This window comes from Salvelinus fontinalis, chromosome 35 (genome assembly GCF_029448725.1).
Source record: "Salvelinus fontinalis isolate EN_2023a chromosome 35, ASM2944872v1, whole genome shotgun sequence".
Classification (NCBI taxonomy): Eukaryota; Metazoa; Chordata; class Actinopteri; order Salmoniformes; family Salmonidae; genus Salvelinus; species Salvelinus fontinalis.
In genome coordinates, this window is record NC_074699.1 from 32,198,182 (window position 1) to 32,222,811 (window position 24,630).

At 47.4% G+C, this 24,630-nt stretch overlaps 1 protein-coding gene across 2 annotated transcripts in view; it reads left to right on the top strand.

The window, feature by feature from the left end:
• LOC129834738 (dysbindin domain-containing protein 1-like) overlaps positions 1-24,630 on the top strand; it is a 39,151-nt gene that overhangs the window by 8,320 nt on the left and 6,201 nt on the right. For both annotated transcript variants that reach the window (XM_055899986.1, XM_055899987.1), the window contains exon 3: positions 9,169-9,306. In XM_055899986.1, coding sequence (XP_055755961.1) covers positions 9,169-9,306 — 138 coding nt within the window. The remainder of the gene's footprint in view (positions 1-9,168; positions 9,307-24,630) is intronic.

Below are 24,630 nucleotides of genomic sequence, written 5' to 3' on the forward strand. Positions count from 1 at the left end.
ACTCTTTCTTATCTCTCACTCTCTCTCAATTTTTCTTTCCAATTGAGTTTGTCCGTTCCTCTTTTCCATTACATGTATACTCTTCCCTCTCCCCTTATCTTACATTCTATTACATTTTCAATATACAGTACACCCTGGCAGAGAGGAGAGACAGACAGACAGAGAGATCCCTGAGTACAACCACAGAGAGAACAGAGAGTGAAGGGCAGTGAGAGAAGGCAGATACAAGAGAAGAAGGGGAAAGAACAATAACAAGGAAATAACCGAGGCTGCATTTAAGAAGGGGCCAAAAGTCAAAGAAACAGCCAAAGTCATTTCTAAGTCCTCTTTATTTTTTCTAATTTTCAATTTGTAACCGTCAGCCAAAAACAGCAGGAGGGGTCAGGACAACAAGGACAAGTGGTTGGTTGGTTTGTGAGTGTGTGTGCTTCACAAGTGGGCTACTGCTTTATATCCTTTCAACAGTTGCCATACAAGTCTAATGTATGAATGACACATTTCCTTCTCAATGTGAATGTACTATGGGTATAGTCCCGCAAATGGGCTCCCAGAGAGATACTTAACGGGTTGAGAGAGAGCAAAAAACGTTTCTCTCCATCTCTCTCACCAAACTTGCTGGCAGGGAAAATGTGTTACTGATCAATTATTCAAGGAGAAGTGGGGGTGGGAGAAGACAGGAGAGGAGGGGTAGTGGAGGGGTAGAGGAAAGAAATGAACAAAGGGGACTGGGATGACTGTAACTAGTTTAGAGAGAGACAAAAAAAGATGGACATATAGCGGAGGTGGAATTTCTTTATAACCCCTTTCTGTCTTCATCTCCCCTCCATCCCTCTCTCTCCTAACTAATTTTAAAACTACTTATCTTCCATCCATCCCTCCTCTCTCTCTTTCTCTCCCTTCCTCTCTCCTTCTCTTGCTGGGAGATTCAAAGAGACAGACAGCCGTGGGCAAGCCTATTCCGGGCCTCTGGGGAGAATTCCTCTTCCATATTCACACTTTCCCTCCATCCCTCAATACATTCTTAAACCCAAATAATTGTGTCAGGGAGGGGTTGCACCTGACGCATGCCCTGAGGGTGTGTCGGCTTAGAGGACTGATGAAGTAGAATATAGTATGGGGGTATTAGAATAGGACCGCACCCTCCATATAATAGATTTTGTAGATTTATTAAAATATGCATGGGCACATTTCATTATCCAGCTTGCTCATGGTCTAGCCTAATGGCTAGAATATAGCCAAAACCATGCCACATACCAGGGCTTCATTCACAATCAGAGCTGCTCTGCTGCTGTGTGAGACTGCTGACAGCTGTGGACTCAGGCTCTTTCATTCCCCCCATCAAAACCAATATGGGTCAGGTGTTACTTCTTTCAGGTCCGTCACTATGGCTATCATGACCCTGTTAACAGGGTAACTAAGGTTATCATGACCCTTTAACCTTGTGTTATCAGCCCCAGAGTCTGAGCGAGGCTAATGTCATGCTGTTACGCCTGACAGGCTTCGGTAATGCCTTTTATTAGAGTCGTAACGTGGGTGACCGGACCAGCATATATATCTGGTGAGGTAGTTGAAGAGCCTGGCCTGCACAGATTTAATGGCTCTGCTTACAGTTATTTACAATCGCTAGGACCCATTTCTCAATACTTAGATCACTTTTTCAAAACTCTTCACACAGTGAGCACAACAGCAGTCTATGTGGGCTAAACTGTTGATCATTTTTCATTGCTTTGGCACAAAATGCATTCAATGACTACATCTTTCAAATTTCATGAATTATTTTCTCACTCAGACACAACCACCACCAAAACTCTATGTACCTACAGGCCAATTTGCACATGCTTACATACTCTTTTCAAAACTGTTAAACTTAAGTTCAAAACCTAACATAACACAAAATTGAATAAGACAGAAATTTGCTACATTTCTACAGTAATACCGTATTTAAATATATTCCAAATCTAAGAAAGAAAATACTATCAAAACAATTAGACCAACCACAGCTGATTCCCATTGTAGCTGAACACCTACCCAGGTGTTAGTCTTTCACTTTCATTACCATCTATACAAAAGGGGACATCTTAGGAATAATGCTGTACTGTAATGTAAACATGGACCCAGCCAGACATAGAGAAGTGGCTGACAGAGGAAGAAGAGTGGCTGGGAGAGGGAGAGGAGTACGTATTGTGGCGTACAGCAGGTCAGCCACCAGGGGGAGACTCGTCGATGCCTGGTAACAGATGAAGTATACATCACGAGGTGGTGGCTCCATCTGCTGGACGTGCCAGGTCTCGACGGTCTCTCCGGACAGGACTAATTGGGGCTGATTGGGAGCTGGTGAGTAATCAAGGGCGGATTGCTCACCAGCTGTGCGAGGCCCATAAAGCTGCCAGAAGGGCAGCACACAGGGAGAGGACTAGGGGAAGTGAGGTGACTTCCATGTGGTTGGATACGGTTTCCCGAGCTAAGCCGAGGGAGTTGAGTTTGTGTGCCCGACAGGATACAGGAAGACCCGGAGCCCAGGAGACGGTATCCCGGAGAGGGTCTCATGGGGGAGACCTTTCCTTTTTGATTTATTATTTAATAAACACCCTTGAAACTGAGCTAATCATACTCTGTCCGTGTCTGATCTATGTAAACGTCTTGACCAAACCCCCTGGTCTGCCACAAGTGGTGGAGAATGCGAGCACTCTGATAACGTGGTCAGATCAGGGTTGACGTTTACACAGTATCAGCATGGACGAGTTGATAGCTCAGTTCGTCCGGGCCCAACAAGCACAACAGGCGGTTCAGGAACAAACGCTGGAGGAACAGCGACTACAAAATGTCCACCTCGTTGATGAAGTCAGGAAACTGCAAGGAGGAGCGTCTCCTGGATCACATCCAAACCAGTTTTAACCTCAAAACATACCTCTGTACATTTGAACGGACAGCACTACGGGAAGGATGGCAAAGGCCACAGTTGGCAAGTCTGCTGGCCACGTTCCTCTCTGGGAATGCCCAAAAGGCGTATTGGGACCTGAACGACGAACAGGCGGATAACTACGACGGACTCAAACGGGAGATACTCAGCCGCTACGGGTACAGCCTGGCCCATCGGGCTCAACGGTTCCACGACTGGAGGTTCGTACCTGACGCCTCCCCCTGAGCCCAGATGAGCGACCTACTGCGCGTCACCAGGGCATGGCTCCTCACCGACGTATCCACCCTATCCATCCTCGACAAAGTGGTCCTGGATCGCTTCTTACGGGCGCTACCCCATGACATGAAGCGGGCAGCAAGTTTGTGCGCACCCCAGACCTTGGAGGGCCTCCTGGAAGCAGTGGAGACGCAGAAGAACACTCAGGCACTGCTGAGTGGGAGCCGGGACGAGTCGGCGACCCGTCGGGAAGGACGGAAGGACAGCCCCACCGCAGTGTACCCCGAACCGACAGTGGCAGGGCCAAAGGACCGCAAACCCGTGGAGAGACGGCGGGGGTAGGGCCGACCCGACACCGATGACCCTAGATAGAGGGAGATCAAAGGAGGTGTTTTGAGTGTGGTGCCCGGGGGCACATTGCCTGGAATTGCACGGCTCGAGAGGAGTTGATGCCATCAGCTAGCCCCGGAGGCGAGGTGGGTCACGCCGTAAACTATGTCACTTCCTGTTGGGCACACCACGAGTCAACTGCACCCATGGGCCCGGTGAAGGTTGACGAACACGACACGGAAGCGCTATTAGACTCCGGAAGCATGGTTACGCTCGTAACCACGAGCCTGCTGAACCAGGAGACCGAACGGGGTAGGGAGATGTCCATTTCCTGTGTTCACGGTGACACAAAACGGTATCCCACCGTATGGACCAACATCGTGACGCCACAAGGGAGCTGTCAGATGATGGTGGGTGCAGTACCAGAGCTGCCGGTACCTCTCCTAGTGGGACAGGATTGTCCACTGTTTGCGGCCCTTTTGTAGGCATGAGTTGAGGAAGAAAGTACGACCCAGCCGAAGAAGAGAGCGGGGAAGACCCATCGCCTATGTGGCCCGGAAGCCGCCGGTTAACCAACCTGACTCTACGGGTCCGGAGTCGGAGGGGGAGCCGGAACCCGTACCCCCTGGGGAACCACTTGAAGAGGAGCCCAGCCTCCCCCTCCTAGATTTCGAGGGGCCAGTCGAGACCCCCGTTGGGGGCCAACTGAGGGGACAATTCGGGACGGCCCAGTGGGAGGATCCGAATTTGAAAGCTGCCGCCGCCCAAGTGATGGCGGTGGATGGACAGCTACTTCCGGGGGTGAGTGACTGGCGATACCCTCATTTCCAAATTAAGAATAACCTTTTGTATCAGGTGTCGCGCCAACAGGGAAACTTCGAGAGGTATTGTTGCTGCCCCGACGGTACGTAGGAGCCGTTCTTCAGCTGGCCCACACCCACCTGTTGGGGGCGCACCTGGGAATGGAGAAGACCCGGGAATGGATTGCCGCCCGGTGCCACTGGCCCAGGATGAGGAGGGCCGTGGAAGACTACTGTCGCAGCTGCCCGGAGTGTCAACTCACTGCCCCGAAAGCACACTTCCGAAACCCTCTGGTCCCCTGCCAATAATCGGGGTGCCCTTTGAACGCATCGCCATGGACATAGTGGGACCCCTGGTAAAGACTGCATGAGGACACAGGTACATCTTGGTAATAGTGGACTATGCCACCAAGGTATCCCGAGGCCATTCCCCTACAGGTGGCGGTGTCCAAGAGAATCGCCCAGGAGCTGTTCCACCTCTTTAGCCGGGTGGGCATCCCGAACGAGATCCTGACAGACCAAGGTACGGAGTTTATGTTCCGCCTCTTGAAAGAGTTGTGTGCCCTCCTGCAATTCAAGCAGATCCGGACCTCCATTTTTTACCCGCAGACGGATGGGCTCGTCGAGTGCTTTAATAAAATGCTCAAACAGATGCTGCGGAAGGTCATCGAGCAGGACGGGAAGAACTGGGACTAGCTACTACCCCACCTAATGTTCTCAATCTGAGAAGTACCCCAATCCTCCACTGGGTTTTCCCCGTTCGAACTCCTCTATGGGAGGAGGCCACGCGGCCTACTGGACCTCGCCAAGGAGGTGTGGGAAGCCCAACCGCCCCCCTTACGCAGCGTGGTAGAGCACGTGGAGACGATGCCGGAGCGGATGACAGCCATATGGCCAGTCGTGAGGGAACATATGGAGAAGGCCCAACGTGCCCAAGCCCAGGTCTACAATCGGGGAGCCCAGCCCCGAGAATTCCAGGTGGGAGACAGGGTGTTGGTCTTGGTCTTGATCCCCATGGCCGAAAGTAAGTTCCTTGCAACATGGCACGGACCATACGAGGTGATCGAGAAGCTGGGAACTGTCAATTACCGCGTACGGCAAACGGGGAGACGGACACCCCAACAGATTTAACACGTAAACCTGTTGAAGAAGTGGCACGAGAGGACAGCCTTGGCCGTGTTACGGTCGGGACCCAGGACGCCAACAGTACCAGTGGAGGTCCCGAGCAATGAGGACCTCGACCCGGCCCAGAAGCAAGAGCTCAGGGAGCTCGTCGATCGGAACACGGCGGTTTTCTCCGAGAAGCCAGGCCGCAGGACCCTCATTGAACACCACATCCGTACCCGGCAGACGGACGAAATGGACGGACGAGACAGAAGCGGCTTTCAACAGTCTGAAGGAAGCGCTGTGCTCGCATCCGATTCTCGTAACGCCCGATTTCCAGGTGCCGATGGTGGTCCAGACGGACGCATGTGATATGGGACTAGGGGCCGTTCTGTCCCAGGTACACGAGGGGGAGGGGCACCCTATCATGTACATCAGCCGAAAGCTGATGCCTAGGGAAAATAAATACTCTATCGTGGAGAAAGAGTGTTTAGTGGTGAAGTGGGCGCTAGACACTCTCAAGTATTACCTGCTAGGTACCCACTTCACCCTGGTCACAGACCATGCTCCCCTGGTCTGGATGGCCAGGGGAAAGGACACAAACCATCGGGTCACCAGGTGGTTCTTGTCCCTTCAACGCTTCTCTTTTTCTGTTGTGCACAGGTTAGGGGTGAAGCATGGAAACGCGGATGCCCTATCGAGAAGGGAGACAGACGTTGCACTGATGACCCCCCCCCCCGACAGAGCTAAGGGGGGGGGGGTGGCGTACAGCAGGTCAGCCACCAGGGGGAGACTCGTTGAGGTGACGAGGGGGGTGACAACCTTTGCTAGTGTTATGGAAGAATCAGTTGATTTGAGACATGTATGAAGTGTTTTGGTAGTTTTAGTGCGTTTTGGATGTGAAATTAACTGCTGTGCCAAGCTAATTGTTGGTTTGAAGAACTGTGTGAAGAGTTTTGAAAAAGTGACTTAAATCGGTCCTAGCGATTGTAAAAAAAACTGCAATACGGTCGTGTCCAATTCAATTCCCTGTGTACCATGTTTGCGCTAGGCTAGTCAAACCATTTCACACCATTATATCTAATTGACCTTATAAGCCCATGTCATCCACGCTGGTAAATATTGCTACATTAATGCATGTCACAACCAGCTAAATACTAAAGATTGTTTACAGAGATTAGCTTTTTTTGATGCAGTGCATCTGAAGCATGGTAAATGGATTCCGTTGATTAATAATAATATATTTATTTTATATAGCGCTTTTCAAACAATCTCGCTTAAAAAATATAGATAAAAAATAATTCAGGGAGCTGGCAGTTCATGGAGTGCTTCATCAGGCAGCTCTGTCTCTGAAGTTCACAGCAACTCCTTCTGTAGGTAGGCTGGAACAGATCCACCGCCAAAAAGTGTAGCACTCCCCTGGATGTAAGCACCTGAGTAACCACCACACCTCAGCAGTAATCAGCAACAGCCTCCTACAAGGCGAGCCTCTATCATCCCCTCACACCACAGTCTACATCCTTCCAGAAACCGGGGCAGGTGGAACAAACAGTCGGTGAATCGTTCAAATTTAGATTAGCCAAGTGAACCAAGCAGGCCTGTAGAGATTTGCTCTAAGGGAGGAAACAGCTAGCACACCATGGAGACAGAGCTCTTGACATCCCATAATGCTAATCAGGCCTTTATCACTGCATATGGTTCAGCTGATGCTGTGCAGTTCAGTTAACCCCTCAGACACACACTGACTGACCCGCAGTCTCCCCATCTGTACAGAGATCTGTACAGCAGGCTAGCCCAACGCCCTAGGGAGGTAGAAGTTGCCCTTAACCAAAGATCGAGGATCAGCTTAACTTCCCCAAATCCTGGCCTTCACCAATAAGGTTGGATAATGTAAAAATAACCTTAGATCAGTGTCTAGTGGCAGCTTCCTCCCATTCAGTGAGGGAGGAGTAGTGCAAAGGGGCAGCCTGAGCCTCCCATGTGGTTAAATGAGTGGCGCATTAAGTGAAGGTGAGACAGGAGGGTCTGCTTTTCTGTCTCTGATCCTCTACGGCTGCAGTTGTCTCATTAGAAGACTTCAAACGACAGCGGAATGTCAACCCACAATATCTTTACCTTCCTCTCCTCTCTCTCCTCTCCTCTCCTCTCAAGTCTGGTACAGAGGAACAAGACAATAGAGATTGTTGGTGGATTTTATATTGTACTTTTCAGCAAGTACTGTACAAAATGTCTCTTGTTGTAGACGTGTGTTGTTGTGAGTAGCACGGCATCCCAGGCAAGTAAGGCCACCACTCACTGTAAGAGCCAAAGGTATACAGAGTTTGGCAAACCGTCATCCATGTTGGCACCAAGCATTCAGTGACAATAATACTGTAATCCACAGAAGGGCTTACCAGGAAGAACTTCCAAATTCAAGGCGGAAAGGAGTTGGAGCAGAGATTGATTTATTTGAGCTCACTTTAATCCATTGTCAGGTCAATTGTAGAATTCAATTGTCTAGGAACTTCTGGCACCCAATGAAATTCTCCGTCTCAAATCGTCAGTGTAACTCTGCCTATGTCTCCTCACAATGTGTGAAATACAGCAGCGCCACCACCAGGATTATGATTTAGCATGATTATCAACTCTCTCTGACTTATAATAATATGGTTAAAGGTTTTTATCTTATTAAATCAATGTCTGTGCTATATTTATCAGGAGAGTGAGAGAACAGTGAGAGAATGGAGCTGTGCAGCAGCGGAACAAAGGAGTGTTGAGGAGAGGGCTGTGATCCACCCTGTGGCAGTATACTGCCTGGCTGGTAGAGAGAAATTAGCTGGGAAACGGTATCCTTAAAAACCATCCACCCCCGCTCTCTCTCTCTACACTCAGACACACAGCTATATACACCCACTCACAAGCCAAAAATACTGGAAAAGTGTTCAGATATATGCCTCCACAGCACATACATAAACACACACACATGAAGTGCATACAGTCCCTTACTATTAACACCACATAGATCACACGGTCAGCCGTTATGCCTCACCCATGATTACTAAAGAGTGCCAGCTCCACCCAGCCCAAAGCATTGTGTCAGACAAGCATGGGGCTGTAACACTCCATAGATGCTTAGCAAAGCATGAGTGACGCAAATATACATTTAACTGCCATACTGCATGAATGCTGCCAGTGTGGAATGTTGGGACTGTCATGCTCTTATTTTAACGTGAATAAAAACGGTACATGTTAACGGCACAGTCGTGCTGCTCTGGTGTGTCAATAGACATTGGAGAAGGGTCTGGGGTATCAGTGACTTTTGGAACCAAGAACAGGTGCCATACACTCAGGACAGAGGGTGAGGAACAGTCTAACCATGCTGTTTAAATACCCTCTATTTCTGGCTTCTCTGGCCCTAGTCGTGATGCTCCAGTCAAACATTGGCATCATTCTGACACAGAGACCCATATCTCTTCCAAAGGACAGTTCAGCACACAAAGCCAAGCTGTCTCTCTGTGAAACAGATTAAAGAGAGGCCTTCTTTTTATCTTCTATTACAGTATGGCACAGAGCATCAAAACAACACGAGAGATAACTTCCATACCAGGGGTACTGAGAATGAGAGTGAGGGTCAGGAGGGTGTGGAGGGTTGTGTATGTATGTGTGGCGGACGGGGTGTTCTGGGTGAGTTGTGTAGACAGCATTGAGTTGTAGTGAGATATTACACATTATTATTGAGTTTATCATAAAACCCACCAGCTGCTCCATATCAGTCCATAACTATGACCTTACTAATTTCCTCTCTCTCTGACCCTGCAGAGCCTCTGAGCAGCGTGTCCTCCCTGGAGGTGCACTTTGACCTCCTGGACCTGACAGAGCTAACCGACATGTCTGACCAGGAGCTGGCTGAGGTGTTCGCTGACTCTGATGAGGAGAACCACAACGAGTCCCCAGCAGGTTAGACCATTTTCAGATACTGAAGATACTCAGATGGCCGCCTCACTTCGCGTTCCTAGGAAACTATGCAGTATTTCGTTTTTTTTATGTGTTATTTCTTACATTGTTACCCGAGGAAATCTTAGGTTTTATTACATACAGTCGGGAGGAACTATTGGATATAAGAGCAAGTCAACTCACCAACATTACGACCAGGAATACGACTTTCCCGAAGCGGAGCCTCTGTTTGGTCCACCACCCAGGACAATGGCTCGGATCCCAGCCGGCGACCCAAAACAACGGCGCCGCAGAAGGGGCAGACGGAGCGGTCTTCTGGTCAGGCTCCGTAGACGGGTGCACCGCTCCCGAGCATACTACTCGCCAATGTCCAGTCTCTTGACAACAAGGTAGACGAAATCTGAGCAAGGGTTGCCTTCCAGAGTGACATCAGAGTCTGTAACGTTCTTTGTTTCACGGAAACATGGCTTACTCGGGATATGTCATCAGAGTCGGTACAGCCACCTGGTTTCTTCACACATCGCGCCGACTGAAACAAACATCTCTCTAGTAAGAAGAAGGGCGGGGGTGTATGCCTTATGATTAATGAGACGTGGTGTGATCATAACAACATACAGGAACTCAAGTCCTTTTGTTCACTTGACATAGAATTCCTTACAATCAAATGCCGACCGTTATCTACCAAGAGAATTCTCTTCGATCATAATCACAGTCGTGTATATCCCCCCCAAGCAGACACATCGACGGCCCTGAAAGAACTTCATTTGACTCTATGTAAACTGGAAACCACATATCCTGAGGCAGCATTTATTGTAGCTGGGGATTTTAACAAGGCTAATCTGAAAACAAGGCTCCCTAAATTTTATCAGCATATCGAATGCGCGACCCGGGCTGGCAAAACCCTAGATCATTGTTATTCTAACTTCCGCGACGCACATAAAGCACTCCCCCGCCCTCCTTTCGGAAAATCTGACCACGACTCCATTTTGTTGGTCCCAGCCTATAGACAGAAACTAAAACAGGAAGCGCCCATGCTCAGGTCTGTTCAACGCTGGTCCGACCAATCGGATTCCACGCTTCAAGATTGCTTCGATCACGTGGACTGGGATATGTTCCGCATAGCGTCGGACATTAACATTGATGAATACTCTGATTTGGTGAGCGAGTTTATTAGCAAGTGCATCGGTGATGTTGTACCCAGAGCGTCTATTAAAACATTCCCCATCCAAAAACCGTGGATTGATGGCAGCATTCACGCAAAACTGAAAGAGCGAACCACTGCTTTTAATCAGGGCAAGGTGACCGGAAACATGACCGAATACAAATAGTGTAGCTATTCCCTCCGCTGCCGGCCCAGACAGCATCCCCAGCCAAGTCCTCAGAGCATGCGCACCCCAGCTGGCTGGTGTGTTTACAGACATATTCAATCAATCCTTATCCCGGTCTGATGTTCCCACATGCTTCAAGAGGGCCACCATTGTTCCTGTTCCCAAGAAAGCTAGTTAACTGAGCAAAATGACTATCGCCCCGTAGCACTCGAATCAAATCAAATCAAATTTTATTAGTCACATACACATGGTTAGCAGATGTTAATGCGAGTGTAGCGAAATGCTTGTGCTTCTAGTTCCGACAATGCAGTAATAACCAACAAGTAATCTAACCTAACAATTCCACAACTACTACCTTATACACACACAAGTGTAAAGGGATAAAGAATATGTACATAAAGATATATGAATGAGTGGTGGTACAGAACGGCATAGGCAAGATGCAGTAGATGGTATAGAGTACGGTATATACATATGAGATGAGTACTGTAGGGTATGCAAACATAAAGTGGCATAGTTTAAAGTGGCTAGTGGTACATGTATTACATAAAGATGGCAAGATGCAGTAGATGATATAGAGTACAGTATATACATATGAGATGGGTAATGTAGGGTATGTAAACATTATATTAAGTGGCATTGTTTAAAGTGGCTAGTGGTACATTTTTACATAATTTCCATCAATTCCCATTTTTAAAGTGGCTGGAGTTGAGTCAGTATGTTGGCAGCGGCCGCTAAATGTTAGTGGTGGCTGTTTAACAGTCTGATGGCCTTGAGATAGAAGCTGTTTTTCAGTCTCTCGGTCCCTGCTTTGATGCACCTGTACTGACCTCGCCTTCTGGATGATAGCGGGGTGAACAGGCAGTGGCTTGGGTGGTTGTTGTCCTTGATGATCTTTATGGCCTTCCTGTGACATCGGGTGGTGTAGGTGTCCTGGAGGGCAGGTAGTTTGCCCCCGGTGATGCGTTCTGCAGACCTCACTACCCTCTGGAGAGCCTTACGGTTGTGGGCGGAGCAGTTGCCGTACCAGGCGGTGATACAGCCCGACAGGATGCTCTCGATTGTGCATCTGTAGAAGTTTGTGAGTGCTTTTGGTGACAAGCCGAATTTCTTCAGCCTCCTGAGGTTGAAGAGGCGCTGTTGCGCCTTCTTCACGACGCTGTCTGTGTGGGTGGACCAATTCAGTTTGTCCGTGATGTGTACACCGAGGAACTTAAAACTTTCCACCTTCTCCACTACTGACCCGTCGATGTGGATAGGGGGGTGCTCCCTCTGCTGTTTCCTGAAGTCCACAATCATCTCCTTTGTTTTGTTGACGTTGAGTGTGAGGTTATTTTCCTGACACCACACTCCGAGGGCCCTCACCTCCTCCCTGTAGGCCGTCTCGTCGTTGTTGGTAATCAAGCCTACCACTGTAGTGTCATCCGCAAACTTGATGATTGAGTTGGAGGCGTGCATGGCCACGCAGTCGTGGGTGAACAGGGAGTACTCAGGGAGTACTCAGTCATCCTGAAGTGCTTTGAGAGACTAGTCAAAGACCATATCACCTCCACTCTACCTGACACCCTAGACCCACTCCAATATGCTTACCGCCCCAATAGGTCCACAGATGACGCAATCGCAATCCCACTGCACACTGCCCTAACCCATCTGGACAAGAGGAATACCTATGTAAGAATGCTGTTCATCGACTACAGCTCAGCATTTAACACCATAGTACCCTCCAAACTCGTCATTAAGCTCGAGACCCTGGGTCTCGACCCCGCCCTGTGCAACTGGGTCCTGGACTTCCTGAAGGGTCATCCCCAGGTGGTGAGGGTAGGTAACAACATCTCCACCCCGCTGATCCTCAACACTGGGGTCCCACAAGGGTGCTTTCTCAGCCCTCTCCTGTACTCCCTGTTCACCCATGACTGCGTGGCCATGCACGCCTCCAACTCAATCATCAAGTTTGCAGATGACACTACAGTGGTAGGCTTGATTACCAACGACGACGAGACGGCCTACAGGGAGGAGGTGAGGGCCCTCGGAGTGTGGTGTCAGGAAAATAACCTCACACTCAATGTCAACAAAACAAAGGAGATGATCGTGGACTTCAGGAAACAACAGAGGGAGCAGCACCCTATCCACATCGACGGGACAGTAGTGGAGAAGGTGGAAAGTTTTCAGTTCCTCGGCGTACACATCACAGACAAACTGAAATGGTCCACCCACACAGACAGCGTGGTGAAGAAGGCGCAGCAGTGCCTCTTCAACCTCAGGAGGCTGAAGAAATTTGGCTTGTCACCAAAAACACTCACAAACTTTTACAGATGCACAATCGAGAGCATCCTGTCGGGCTGTATCACCGCCTGGTACGGCAACTGCTCCGCCCACAACCGTAAGGCTCTCCAGAGGGTAGTGAGGTCTGCACAACGCATCCCCGGGGGCAAACTACCTGCCCTCCAGGACACCTACAGCACCCGATGTCACAGGAAGGCCGAAAAGATCATCAAGGACAACAACCACCCGAGCCACTGCCTGTTCACCCCGCTATCATCCAGAAGGCGAGGTCAGTACAGGTGCATCAAAGCGGGGACCGAGAGACTGTTAAACAGCTTCTATCTCAAGGCCATCAGACTGTTAAACAGACATCACTAACATTGAGTGGCTGCTGCCAACATACTGACTCATCTCTAGCCACTTTAATAATGAAAAAAATGTATGTAATAAATGTATCACTAGCCACTTTAAATAACGTCCCTTTATATAATGTTTACATACCCTACATTACTCATCTCATATGTATATACTGTACTCTATACCATCTACTGCATCTTGCCTATGCCGTTCGGCCATCGCTCATTCATGTATTTTTATGTACATATTCTTGTTCATTCCTTTACACTTGTGTGGTAGTTGTTGTGAAATTGTTAGGTTAGATTACTTGTTAGATATTACTGCATGGTCAGAACTAGAAACACAAGCATTTCGCTACACTCACATTAACATCTGCTAACCATGTGTATGTGACAAATACAATTTGATTTGATTAAACATTCTACTCATTTAAAAAAAAACTTTATTTAACTAGGCAAGTTCGTTAAGAACAAATTCTTATTTACAATGGCAGCCTAGGAACAGTGGGTTAACTTCCTTGTTCAGGGGTAGAACATCAGATTTTTACCTTGGGTAGTCGATCTAGCAACCTTTCGGTTACTGGACCAATGCTCTAACTACTAGGCTACCAGCCGCCAAATTCATTAACCATTAAATGGTGGATTTGACAACCCTCTTGTTCTCCAACCAAGACGACCCTAGTGTGATGGACTGGCATAAACATTGTCTTTGTTCGCCTTGAGAGAACCATTACCCAAATTGAACTTCCTCCTACTTTGATTGAACACAGTTGGATGTTAGAGTGTATGTTTTGCTCTCTGCAGGAGACAAAACAGAAACACTATCTCTGTTTACTCTGTTCTCCCTCTAAAAACTCTGTCCACTAGACAGACTCATTTACATATCACCCCATTCTGTAGCATACGACCCCATTACATCAAAATCTAAAAGGTTTAGCTGATCACAAATGTGTGTGTGTGTGTGTGTGTGTGTGTGTGTGTGTGTGTGTGTGTGTGTGTGTGTGTGTGTGTGTGTGTGTGTGTGTGTGTGTGTGTGTGTGTGCGTGTGCGCAGAGGGTCTGTAGAGCAATGAGCACTCTAATAAAAAGCTTACAATTGTGTTCTCTTTGGCTGCAGGGAAAGGAACACATGGGAGAACCCAATAAAACTGCAGCAGCACATTGGATTCCTCTGAATTCTTACTGTAATTCAAGCAGTTCTCTATATTTTGTGATAATGACCAAGATACAGTATATTCCTGTTATGCGTCTCTGGGAGATTCTTATTTCAGTTTGTGTCCATGTCAATGTTGATAGTTATTGGCACCAGATCCCAGGCTGGTTGTCTGATACAGCACAATAGACTACTGTAGCATAGCGCTAATTAGCATTAGTTAGAGGGGAGTCTGATTAACCTGTGATCAGGCCCAGCAAACCGTCCTCCTCACAACCAGAGGAAACAGGAAATCCATCCCATGTATTATTTATGATCCATAGCCCCATGTTTCCTGCTGAGACGGAGAACGATCCTCATGGAGCTCCACATCATCACCCCATTCAGCTGCTTTATGCTCACACTCTCACCTCATCTCTATTAAGAAGAGATATGCGTGACTTGGGAACAGTACTAAGATGTTTACTTTACAAAAAACCTGTTCTAAACTCATATACGTTCTCAGCATAGGGAACCACAGAGAGCTATGTTCAGCTCTATGTGTGGGATATTAAAATAACCTTACAAAGGTGCACTTTAAGAAATACAGCAATCTTGCTTAGATATCACCCACGCTCCTTCTCCTTATTGCACCCAGGATTGAACCGTGCCAATTTATCACATTACTCCCCATAAAAAGGCATTGCGTTGCTCCCTTGTCTGACCTTAGCCCGTAAGTCAGGGGTTCCAAACTTTTTTTGGCCCACGACCACATTTTGATACTGGAAGATTTTCGTGACCCCACCAACCATGTGAAAAAATATTATGTAATTAACAGCCAATGTTAACTTTTTTATTTGGAGCTATGGCAGTCAATTGAAAACATTCTAACAGTATTTTTGATTGTCTTCTCAACTCACCATCACATACTTTTTATGTGGGGCTATGACAGTCATCTGCAAATTAGTCTGACATAATGTATCTTTTCTCACCACCACTAATGAGATGGTTGTACTTGATGCATGTGGCGTCGGAGCTTCTCAAAGTCCGGGGACACGTTCGATAGTGCGCACCTCATATCTGCTGTCGCATCCAACCTAGAACGATATTTGGTTTTAATGCAGACGAGAGCACTGAATGCAGCTTCATACAGATATACGCTGGCAAAGGGTACCATGAGTTTCATGGTGCTTTTAAGACAACTGGGAACTCAGTCAAATAATGATGTCAGTGATCTTCAGGTCGGAAAGTCGGAGCTCTAAGAGGCCCGAGTTCCAGAATTGGAATTCCGAGTTGGATGACCGTTCATGTCACGTTCCTGACCTGTTTTCTCTTGTTTTGTATGTGTTTATTGGTCAGGGCGTGAGCTGGGTGGGCATTTCTATGTGTTGTGTTTCTATGTTGGGTTAAAGGGTTGCCTGGTATGGCTCTCAATTAGAGGCAGGTGTTTGGCATTTCCTCTGATTGAGAGTCATATTAAGGTAGGTTGTTCTCACTGTTTGTTTGTGGGTGATTGTCGCTGTGTCTGTGTTTATTGCACCACACGGTACTGTCTCGTTCGTTTTTCCTGTTCGTGAGTTCTGCGTGTTTTATGTAAGTTCCATGATCAGGTCTGTCTACGTTGTTTGTTTGTTATTTTGTATAAGTCAAGTATAGTTCGTGTCAGTCTTTTTCAATAAATTCATTATGTCAACATACCTCGCTGCGTATTGGTCCACCGATCCTTCTCTCCTCTCCTCGTCCGAGGAAGAGGAGGAAGACGACAATCGTTACAGTTCAAAACTATTTTTTCCAGTCGGAGCTCGTTTTTTTCAGAGTTCCCAGTTCTCTTGAATGCACTGAAGTCGGAAGTCAGTTCAGTTCCCAGTTCCGAGTTCCCAGTTGTTTTGAACGTGGCATTATTGTCAGAGGGAGACGGCAGAGTATTCCCTTTGAGTCAGGAACCAAAACTGCTCCATAGTGATCTGTGAATGACAGCTCAATCAGCTATTCGATTTCACTTACCAGCGTGTCAATTGAGCCAGGATCACAGTCAAATTGATTGGGAAGTAGGTGCCAAAGTGCTCTTCCAAGCGTTGGAGGTGAGCAGTCATCACTCGTGTGGGACACTTACTGATGCTGTGTTCTGTCAGAAACATACACAGCCGAGGGAAGTGGGCATGGTTCACTTTTGAATGACTCTCTCCAATAAGAATCCTTTCCTCTGAATCCACTGATTCGGTCACTCATCTGTAGGTTTTTGTATTTCCCCTGCATGCTTGCGTTCAGTTTCCCAAATACGTCTTTTACATAGGCAAGGAGACACATTTTATTTTCATTACACAGAAAGTCAATCAAGTCTGTTTTTTTACATCCATTGTGAATGACAACAGTTCCTCTCTTAATGCAAAAACTCTTTCCAACACTCTCCCTTGATAACCACCAAACCTCGGTGTGAAATATAACATTGTCATGCTCTGATCCCATATCTCCACATAATTTTGCCAACAGGCGTGCGCGCAGTGGATGTGGTTTGATATAGTCTACAATCAAATTTACCTGCTGCAGTATATCTCTGAGTTCTGTAATCAGCTTGTTTGCCCCCAATTGCTCTCGGTGTGTCATACAATGCATTCTTATGGCAGAGGGAGACATTCATAACAAGAGTGTGACGGCCTGCCTGCCGTCCTGCCATAGATGGAGCCCCATCTGTGCAAAAGCCCAACATTTGATCCCATGGAATCTGTTTTTCATCAATATAGCCACACAGCACACTGGACATCCCCTGTGCTGTTTCATGCTCGGGAATCGTGAGACAGAACAATATGTCCTCGTAAATAGCATCCCCCGACATGTATAGCGAACAAAATTCATGCATGGGCATCTTGGCCCTCACAGCTAACGTTCATTTGGAGAGCATAAACTGGGGAGTTTTTGAGTCGTTCAGTCAGAGTTTCCTCTTGATTGCTAGAGATAGCATAAATTCTTTGTTTAACAGTGTTTTCTGACAAAGGTATTGATGTGAGTTTCTGTGCCTCTGCCTCCCCACACATTGTTTTCACCATATCAGTAGCGACCGGTAATATCAACGTCTCTGCAACAGTGTGTGGTTTCATAGCGTAGCGGGCCTAGTCATTCACCGTGGGAATGTTTCAAGTGCAACGGTGAAGTGCAGCCTTTTCCCATGATCTAAGGGAACTCTCTAGTTGAATTTAATATTTGAATAATTTTCATTTCGATTTTTAAGGTTACCCACATTTCAATGATTTTGAGACACAAAGACGATGTTCTAATATATATATATACTTGCCGGGATTTTGGAAATTCTCCCGCGACCCCCTTTTCATATCAGGCAACCCCATACGGGGTCGCAACACTTAGGTTGGGAACCGCTGCTGTATCTAATCCCCCAGTGACCCCACCCACCCTGTCTCTATCTCTGTTTTTCTGTCATACACACACACACACATAAACACACACATAAACACACACACACCGACAACTCTCAGGCTGCTTTAATCACTGCATTGTGCTGTACACCATAACCTCCTCCTAGATTAATCCCACTGAGGGGGAGGAGGAGGAGGCACCTGATTAGGTAGATCAGTGTGCTGGGGACCCCTAGTGACAGATAGAGAGATGAAGAGAGAGGCGGGAGAGGGGAGAAAGGGAGGGAGAGGGAGGGAGCATTAAAAAAGGGGAGCGGGAGAAATAGAGGGAGAGAAGGAGCATTAAAAAAGGAGAGAGGGAGGGAGAGAGGGAGAAACATGAAAGAGAAATACATGAGAGGTGGTGATTCCCTCTCCACCCCAGCAAGGTTTCCCATTTCTCCACAGGAGACTGATGGCTCCCTGAGCTCCAGTGAATATGCCAGATATCCTGGTCCTGACAGCAGGACCTCACCACAGGGCTCGTATAAACCCACCACAGGGCTCGTATAAACCCACCACAGGGCTCGTATAAACCCACCACAGGGCTCATATAAACCCACCTCAGGGCTCGTATAACCCCACCACAGGGCTCGTATAAACCCACCACAGGGCTCGTATAAACCCACCACAGGGCTCGTATAAACCCACCACAGGGCTCGTATAAACCCACCACAGGGCTCGTATAAACTCACCACAGGGCTCGTATAACCCCACCACAGGGCTCGTATAACCCCACCACAGGGCTCCTATAACCCCACCACAGGGCTCGTATAACCCCACCACAGGGCTCGTATAAACCCACCACAGGGCTCGTATAAACCCACCACAGGGCTCATATAAACCCACCACAGGGCTCATATAAACCCGCCACAGGGCTCATATAAACCCACCACAGGGCTCGTATAAACCCACCACAGGGCTCGTATAAACCCACCACAGGGCTCGTATAAACCCACCACAGCTGCTGCTACCGGAGCACCACAGCCATAAAAGTCACAGGGAGAACAACAGACTGTCCCCATATCCCCAGCCGTCCATCTATAGCCTCTGATATAGTGCAGCAGTTTTACTGACGAATCGGACAATAAAAAGCCCAGCAGGAGGAATAAGCAGCGTCGTGTGTTGACCATACTCTCACTCAGTGGGGTGATACTGTCGAGGAGGTCAGGGACCGTGCAGAGATTTTAGGTATTAAGACCTATGGCTGGTGAAAGGGAGTCAGGACTAGGGTACTAAAATAGCAGAGTGGTGGTAAATGTGATCAGAACACCAATAATACTGTCTCACTGTGTAATACAGACCCTGATAAAAGTGTTTATTTTCACATCCATACAGTGCATTCAGAAACTATTCAGACCCCTTGACCTGTTCCATATTCTTTTTGTCACAGCCTTACTCTAAAATGGATTAAACAATGTTTTCCCCCTCATCAATCTACACACAATATCCCATAATGACGAAGTGAAAACAGGTTTTTAGAAATTTTTGCAAATGTATGTAAAAAAAAAAGACGGAAATACTTTATTTACATAAGTATTCAGACTCTTTGCTATGAGACTCCGAAATTGAGCTCAGGTGCATCCTTATTCCATTGATTATCCTTGAAATGTTTCTACAACTTGATTGGAGTCCACCTGTAGTAAATAAAATCTGATTTGACATGATTTGGAAAGGCACACGCCTGTCTATATAAGGTCCCACAGTTGACAGTGCATGTCAGTGCAAAACCAAGACATGAGGTCGAAGGAATTGTCCGTAGAACTCTGAGACAGGATTGTGTCGAGGCACAGATCTGGGGAAGGGTACCTCAAAAAAATTGCAGCATTGAAGGTCCCCAAGAACAGAGTGGCTTCCATCATTCTTAAATGAAAGAAGTTTGGACACCAAGACTCTTACTAGAGCTGGCCACCCGGCCAAACTGAGCAATCAGAAAAGAAGGGTCTTGGTCAGGGAGGTGACCAAGAACCCGATGGTCACTCTGACAGAGCTCCAGAGTTCCTTTGTGGAGAGAGAATAACCTTCCAGAAGGACAACCAACTCTGCAATCAGGTCTTTATGGTAGAGTGGCCAGACGGAAGCCAATCCTCAGTGAAAGGCACATGACAGCCCACTTGGAGTTTGCCAAAAGGCACCTAAAGTACTCTCAGACCATGATAGACAAGATTCTCTGCTCTGATGAAACCAAAATTGAACTCTTTGGCCTGAATGCCAAGCATCACGTCTGGAGGAAACCTGACACCATCCCTACAATGAAGCATGGTGGTGGCAGCATCATGCTGTGAGGATGTTTTTCAGCGGCAGGGACTGGGAGACTAGTCAGGATCGAGGGAAAGGTGAGCGGAGCAAAGTACAGAGAGATCCTTGATGAAAACATGCTTCAGAGTGCTCAGGACCTCAGACTGGGGAGAAGGTTCACCTTCCAACAGGACAACGACCATAAGCACATAGACAAGACAATGCAGGAGCGGCTTCGGGACAAGTCTCTGAATGTCCTTGAGTGGCCCAGCCAGAGCCCGGATTTAAACCCGATTGAACATCTCTGGAGAGACCTGAAAATAGCTGTGCAGCGACACTCCCCATCTAACCTGACAGAGCTTGAAAGGAGCTGCAGAGAAGAATGGGAGAAACGCCCCAAATACAGGTGTGCCAAGCTTGTAGCATCATACCCAAGAAGAACCGGGCTGTAAACGGTGCCAAAGGTGCTTCAACAAAGTACTGAGTAAAGGGTCTGAATACTTTTTGAATGTGATATACCTGTTTTTTATTTATTTTATTTTATTTTTTTATTTATTTAACCTTTATTTAACCAGGTAGGCAAATTGAGAACACGTTCTCATTTACAATTGCGACCTGGCCAAGATAAAGCAAAGCAGTTCGACACATACAACAACACATAGTTACACATGGAGTAAAAACAAACATATAGTCAATAATACAGTGAAAAAAAATAAGTCTATATACAATGTGAGCAAGTGAGGTGAGATAAGGGAGGTGAAGGCAAACAGATATATGTATAAATAAAAAATATATAAAAAGGCCATGGAGGCGAAGTGAGTACAACACAGCAAGTAAAATAAAAACAAAAAAAACACTGGAATGGTTGGTTTGCATTGGAAGAAAGTGCAAAGTAGAGACAGAAATAATGGGGTGCAAAGGAGCAAAATAAATTAATAAATAAATACAGTAGGTAAAGAGGTAGTTGTTTGGGCTAAATTGTAGATGGGTTATGTACAGGTGCAGTAATCTATGAGCTGCTCTGACAGCTGGTGCTTAAAGCTAGTGAGGGAGATAGGTGTTTCCAGTTTCAGAGATTTTTGTAGTTCGTTCCAGTCATTGGCAGCAGAGAACTGGAAGGAGAGGCGTCCAAAGGAAGAATTGGTTTTGGGGGTGACTAGAGAGATATACCTGCTGGAGCGCGTGCTACAGGTAGGTGCTGCTATGGTGACCAGCGAGCTGAGATAAGGGGGGACTTTACCTAGCAGGGTCTTGTAGATGACCTGGAACCAGTGGGTTTGGCGACGAGTATGAAGCGAGGGCCAGCCAACGAGAGTGTACAGGTCGCAGTGGTGGGTAGTATATGGGGCTTTGGTGACAAAACGGATGGCACTGTGATAGACTGCATCCAATTTATTGAGTAGGGTTTTGGAGGCTATTTTGTAAATGACATCACCGAAGTCGAGGATTGGTAGGATGGTCAGTTTTACAAGGGTATGTTTGGCAGCATGAGTAAAGGATGCTTTGTTGCGGAATAGGAAGCCAATTCTAGATTTGACTTTGGATTGGAGATGTTTGATGTGGGTCTGGAAGGAGAGTTTACAGTCTAACCAGACACCTAGGTATTTGTAGTTGTCCACATATTCTAAGTCAGAGCCGTCCAAAGTAGTGATGTTGGACCAGGAAATCCTTATGATTTGTCCTTATGGGGTAATGTGTGTAGATTTATGAGGGGGAAAAACTATTTAATCCATTTTAGAATAAGGCTGTAATGTAACAAAATGTGGGAAAAGTCAAGGTGTCTGAATACTTTCCGAATCCACTGTATGTAACCGTATGTATGCCCCTTTACATTATGTTGAATTGGATAAAGCTGGTCTTCCTCCACTGTGATCTATCTGCATTCAGTAGATGTATGCTGGTTTGCATCTTATCTTTATTGCCAAGTAGCTTGAAGTGCTCTGTCATTGGCTGGTGTCCTCTATTTCCAACTCATATAATAGACAGTGACACACTGGTGATCTCTGACTCACTCCAGCAGTGGCAAACTGTGTTCAAATATGAGTGTGGTTTGCGTTCGGACTCAAGACGGGACACAGAGATACACATACCCATGCAAACACACACATACTCATACTCATACACACACTCACACACACATGCATGACTAACGACTAAAGCTTCTCCCCAGTGTCCAGACCAGACTATCCAGACTGTACAGCTGCTCCCCAGTGTCCAGGCCAGACTATCCAGACTGTACAGCTGCTTCCCAGTATCCAGGCCAGACTATCCAGACTGTACAGCTGCTTTCCAGTGTCCAGGCCAGATTATCCAGACTGTACAGCTGCTTCCCAGTATCCAGGCCAGACTATCCAGACTGTACAGCTGCTCCCCAGTGTCCAGACCAGACTATCCAGACTGTACAGCTGCTTCCCAGTGTCCAGGCCAGACTATCCAGACTGTACAGCTGCTCCCCAGTGTCCAGGCCAGACTATCCAGACTGTACAGCTGCTCCCCAGTGTCCAGGCCAGACTATCCAGACTGTACAGCTGCTCCTCAGTGTCCAGCCCAGACTATCCAGACTGTACAGCTGCTCCCCAGTGTCCAGGCCAGACTATCCAGACTGTACAGCTGCTCCCCAGTGTCCAGGCCAGACTATCCAGACTGTCAGCTGCTCTCCAGTGTCCAGACCAGACTATCTAGACTGTCAGCTGCTCTCCAGTGTCCAGACCAGACTATCCAGACTGTCAGCTGCTCTCCAGTGTCCAGACCAGACTATCCAGACTGTCAGCTGCTCTCCAGTGTCCAGGCCAGACTATCCAGACTGTTCAGCTGCTCCCCAGTTTAAATTCCAGACTATCCAGACTGTACAGCTGCTCTCCAGTGTCCAGGCCAGACTATCCAGACTGTACAGCTGCTCCCCAGTGTCCAGGCCAGACTATCCAGACTGTACAGCTGCTGCCCAGTGTCCAGGCCAGACTATCCAGACTGTACAGCTTCTGCCCAGTGTCCAGGCCAGACTATCCAGACTGTACAGCTGCTCCCCAGTGTCCAGGCCAGACTATCCAGACTGTACAGCTGCTGCCCAGTGTCCAGGCCAGACTATCCAGACTGTATAGCTGCTGCCCAGTGTCCAGGTCAGACAATCCAGACTGTACAGCTGCTGCCCAGTGTCCAGGCCAGACTATCCAGACTGTACAGCTGCTGCCCAGTGTCCAGGCCAGACTATCCAGACTGTACAGCTGCTCCCCAGTGTCCAGGCCAGACTATCCAGACTGTACAGCTGCTGCCCAGTGTCCAGGCCAGACTATCCAGACTGTACAGCTGCTCCCCAGTGTCCAGGCCAGACTATCCAGACTGTACAGCTGCTCTCCAGTGTCCAGGCCAGACTATCCAGGCTCTCTCCTCACATCTTTCTCCAGCAGCGTCTCTTTCTCTCTGGCTGCCTCAGTAGTGAGAATAGTGAGAGTGGGATAATACCTACAGGTGGAAATCAGATCAGGCTGAGGCTGGTGTATAGATGACCTTGTGTGATAGATGACAGAACCACAGGGCCAGGTGTTCTGCTCAGTGGGGATTCTACTGCCACTGGACATACATCAGCCGTGAGATCAGCTGTGTGTGTGTGTGTGTGTGTGTGTGTGTGTGTGTGTGTGTGTGTGTGTGTGTGTGTGTGTGTGTGTGTGTGTGTGTGTGTGTGTGTGTGTGTGTGTGTGTGTGTGTGTGTGTGTGTGTGTGTGTGTGGTAGACAGGATACTCTGTCTGTCCTTTCCTACCCCACGTTTGCAGCTGCTGTTGCTAACTCAACGGCTAGGAGGTATCACTTCTGTAGTGAATAAGAGTTCAAAGTTCATACCATTCACAACCAAAGCTCACGCTGAGGTTGGCTTAGTTCTGTAATTGACAGGTTAGTCCTTTTAACATATGGACTGTCGTCCTCACATCCTCGGAACAGGAGGTTACATTTTCGTCAAGGCTTTATATAGGAAGGGAGAGGAGGGCGTGTTTGAAAAGTTTTATAACCCATGTCTCTTCACAGGGGCGGGCCACTGATTGAGCAGAGCCCTAACCTTATTAAAACCCAAATCTCTCATTTGGAAGCTAAAATTACATTTAATCTCTTCACCAACAATTTTATATTCAAACATTTAAATTGAACAACAATTCCATGTGACGCCGATAACTACAATGTGCAGACTTTCCACTGTAGAGTTTATGTCATTCTATCATTGATCAGAATGTCTCAGATGACAACCAAACTGACATCATATTCATTAAGTACCAACGCATATGTTCAATTGGTCGGATTACCAGAATATAGTTCATTTCCCCCCACCTTCTGATGTTCCCAGAATCTCTATGTTAACCAAAGGATTTTCAAATGTCACATCAGTAAGGTAGAGAGAGGAAAAAGGGGGGGAGAGGTATTTATGACTGTCATAAACCTACCCCCAGGCTAACGTCATGACAGTAGTCTGTAAAGGTCAGAGTGGCTGGGTATTCCATAGGAGTGTGTTATGAACCTAGGTCAGTAGGCGGGTTAGTTCTGTCAGTGAAAAGCCGTGGAAAAAAGGAGAGGGTGAGTTGGGGGTAAGAGTAGAATGGCTGGGGAAAAGCGAGAGGAGG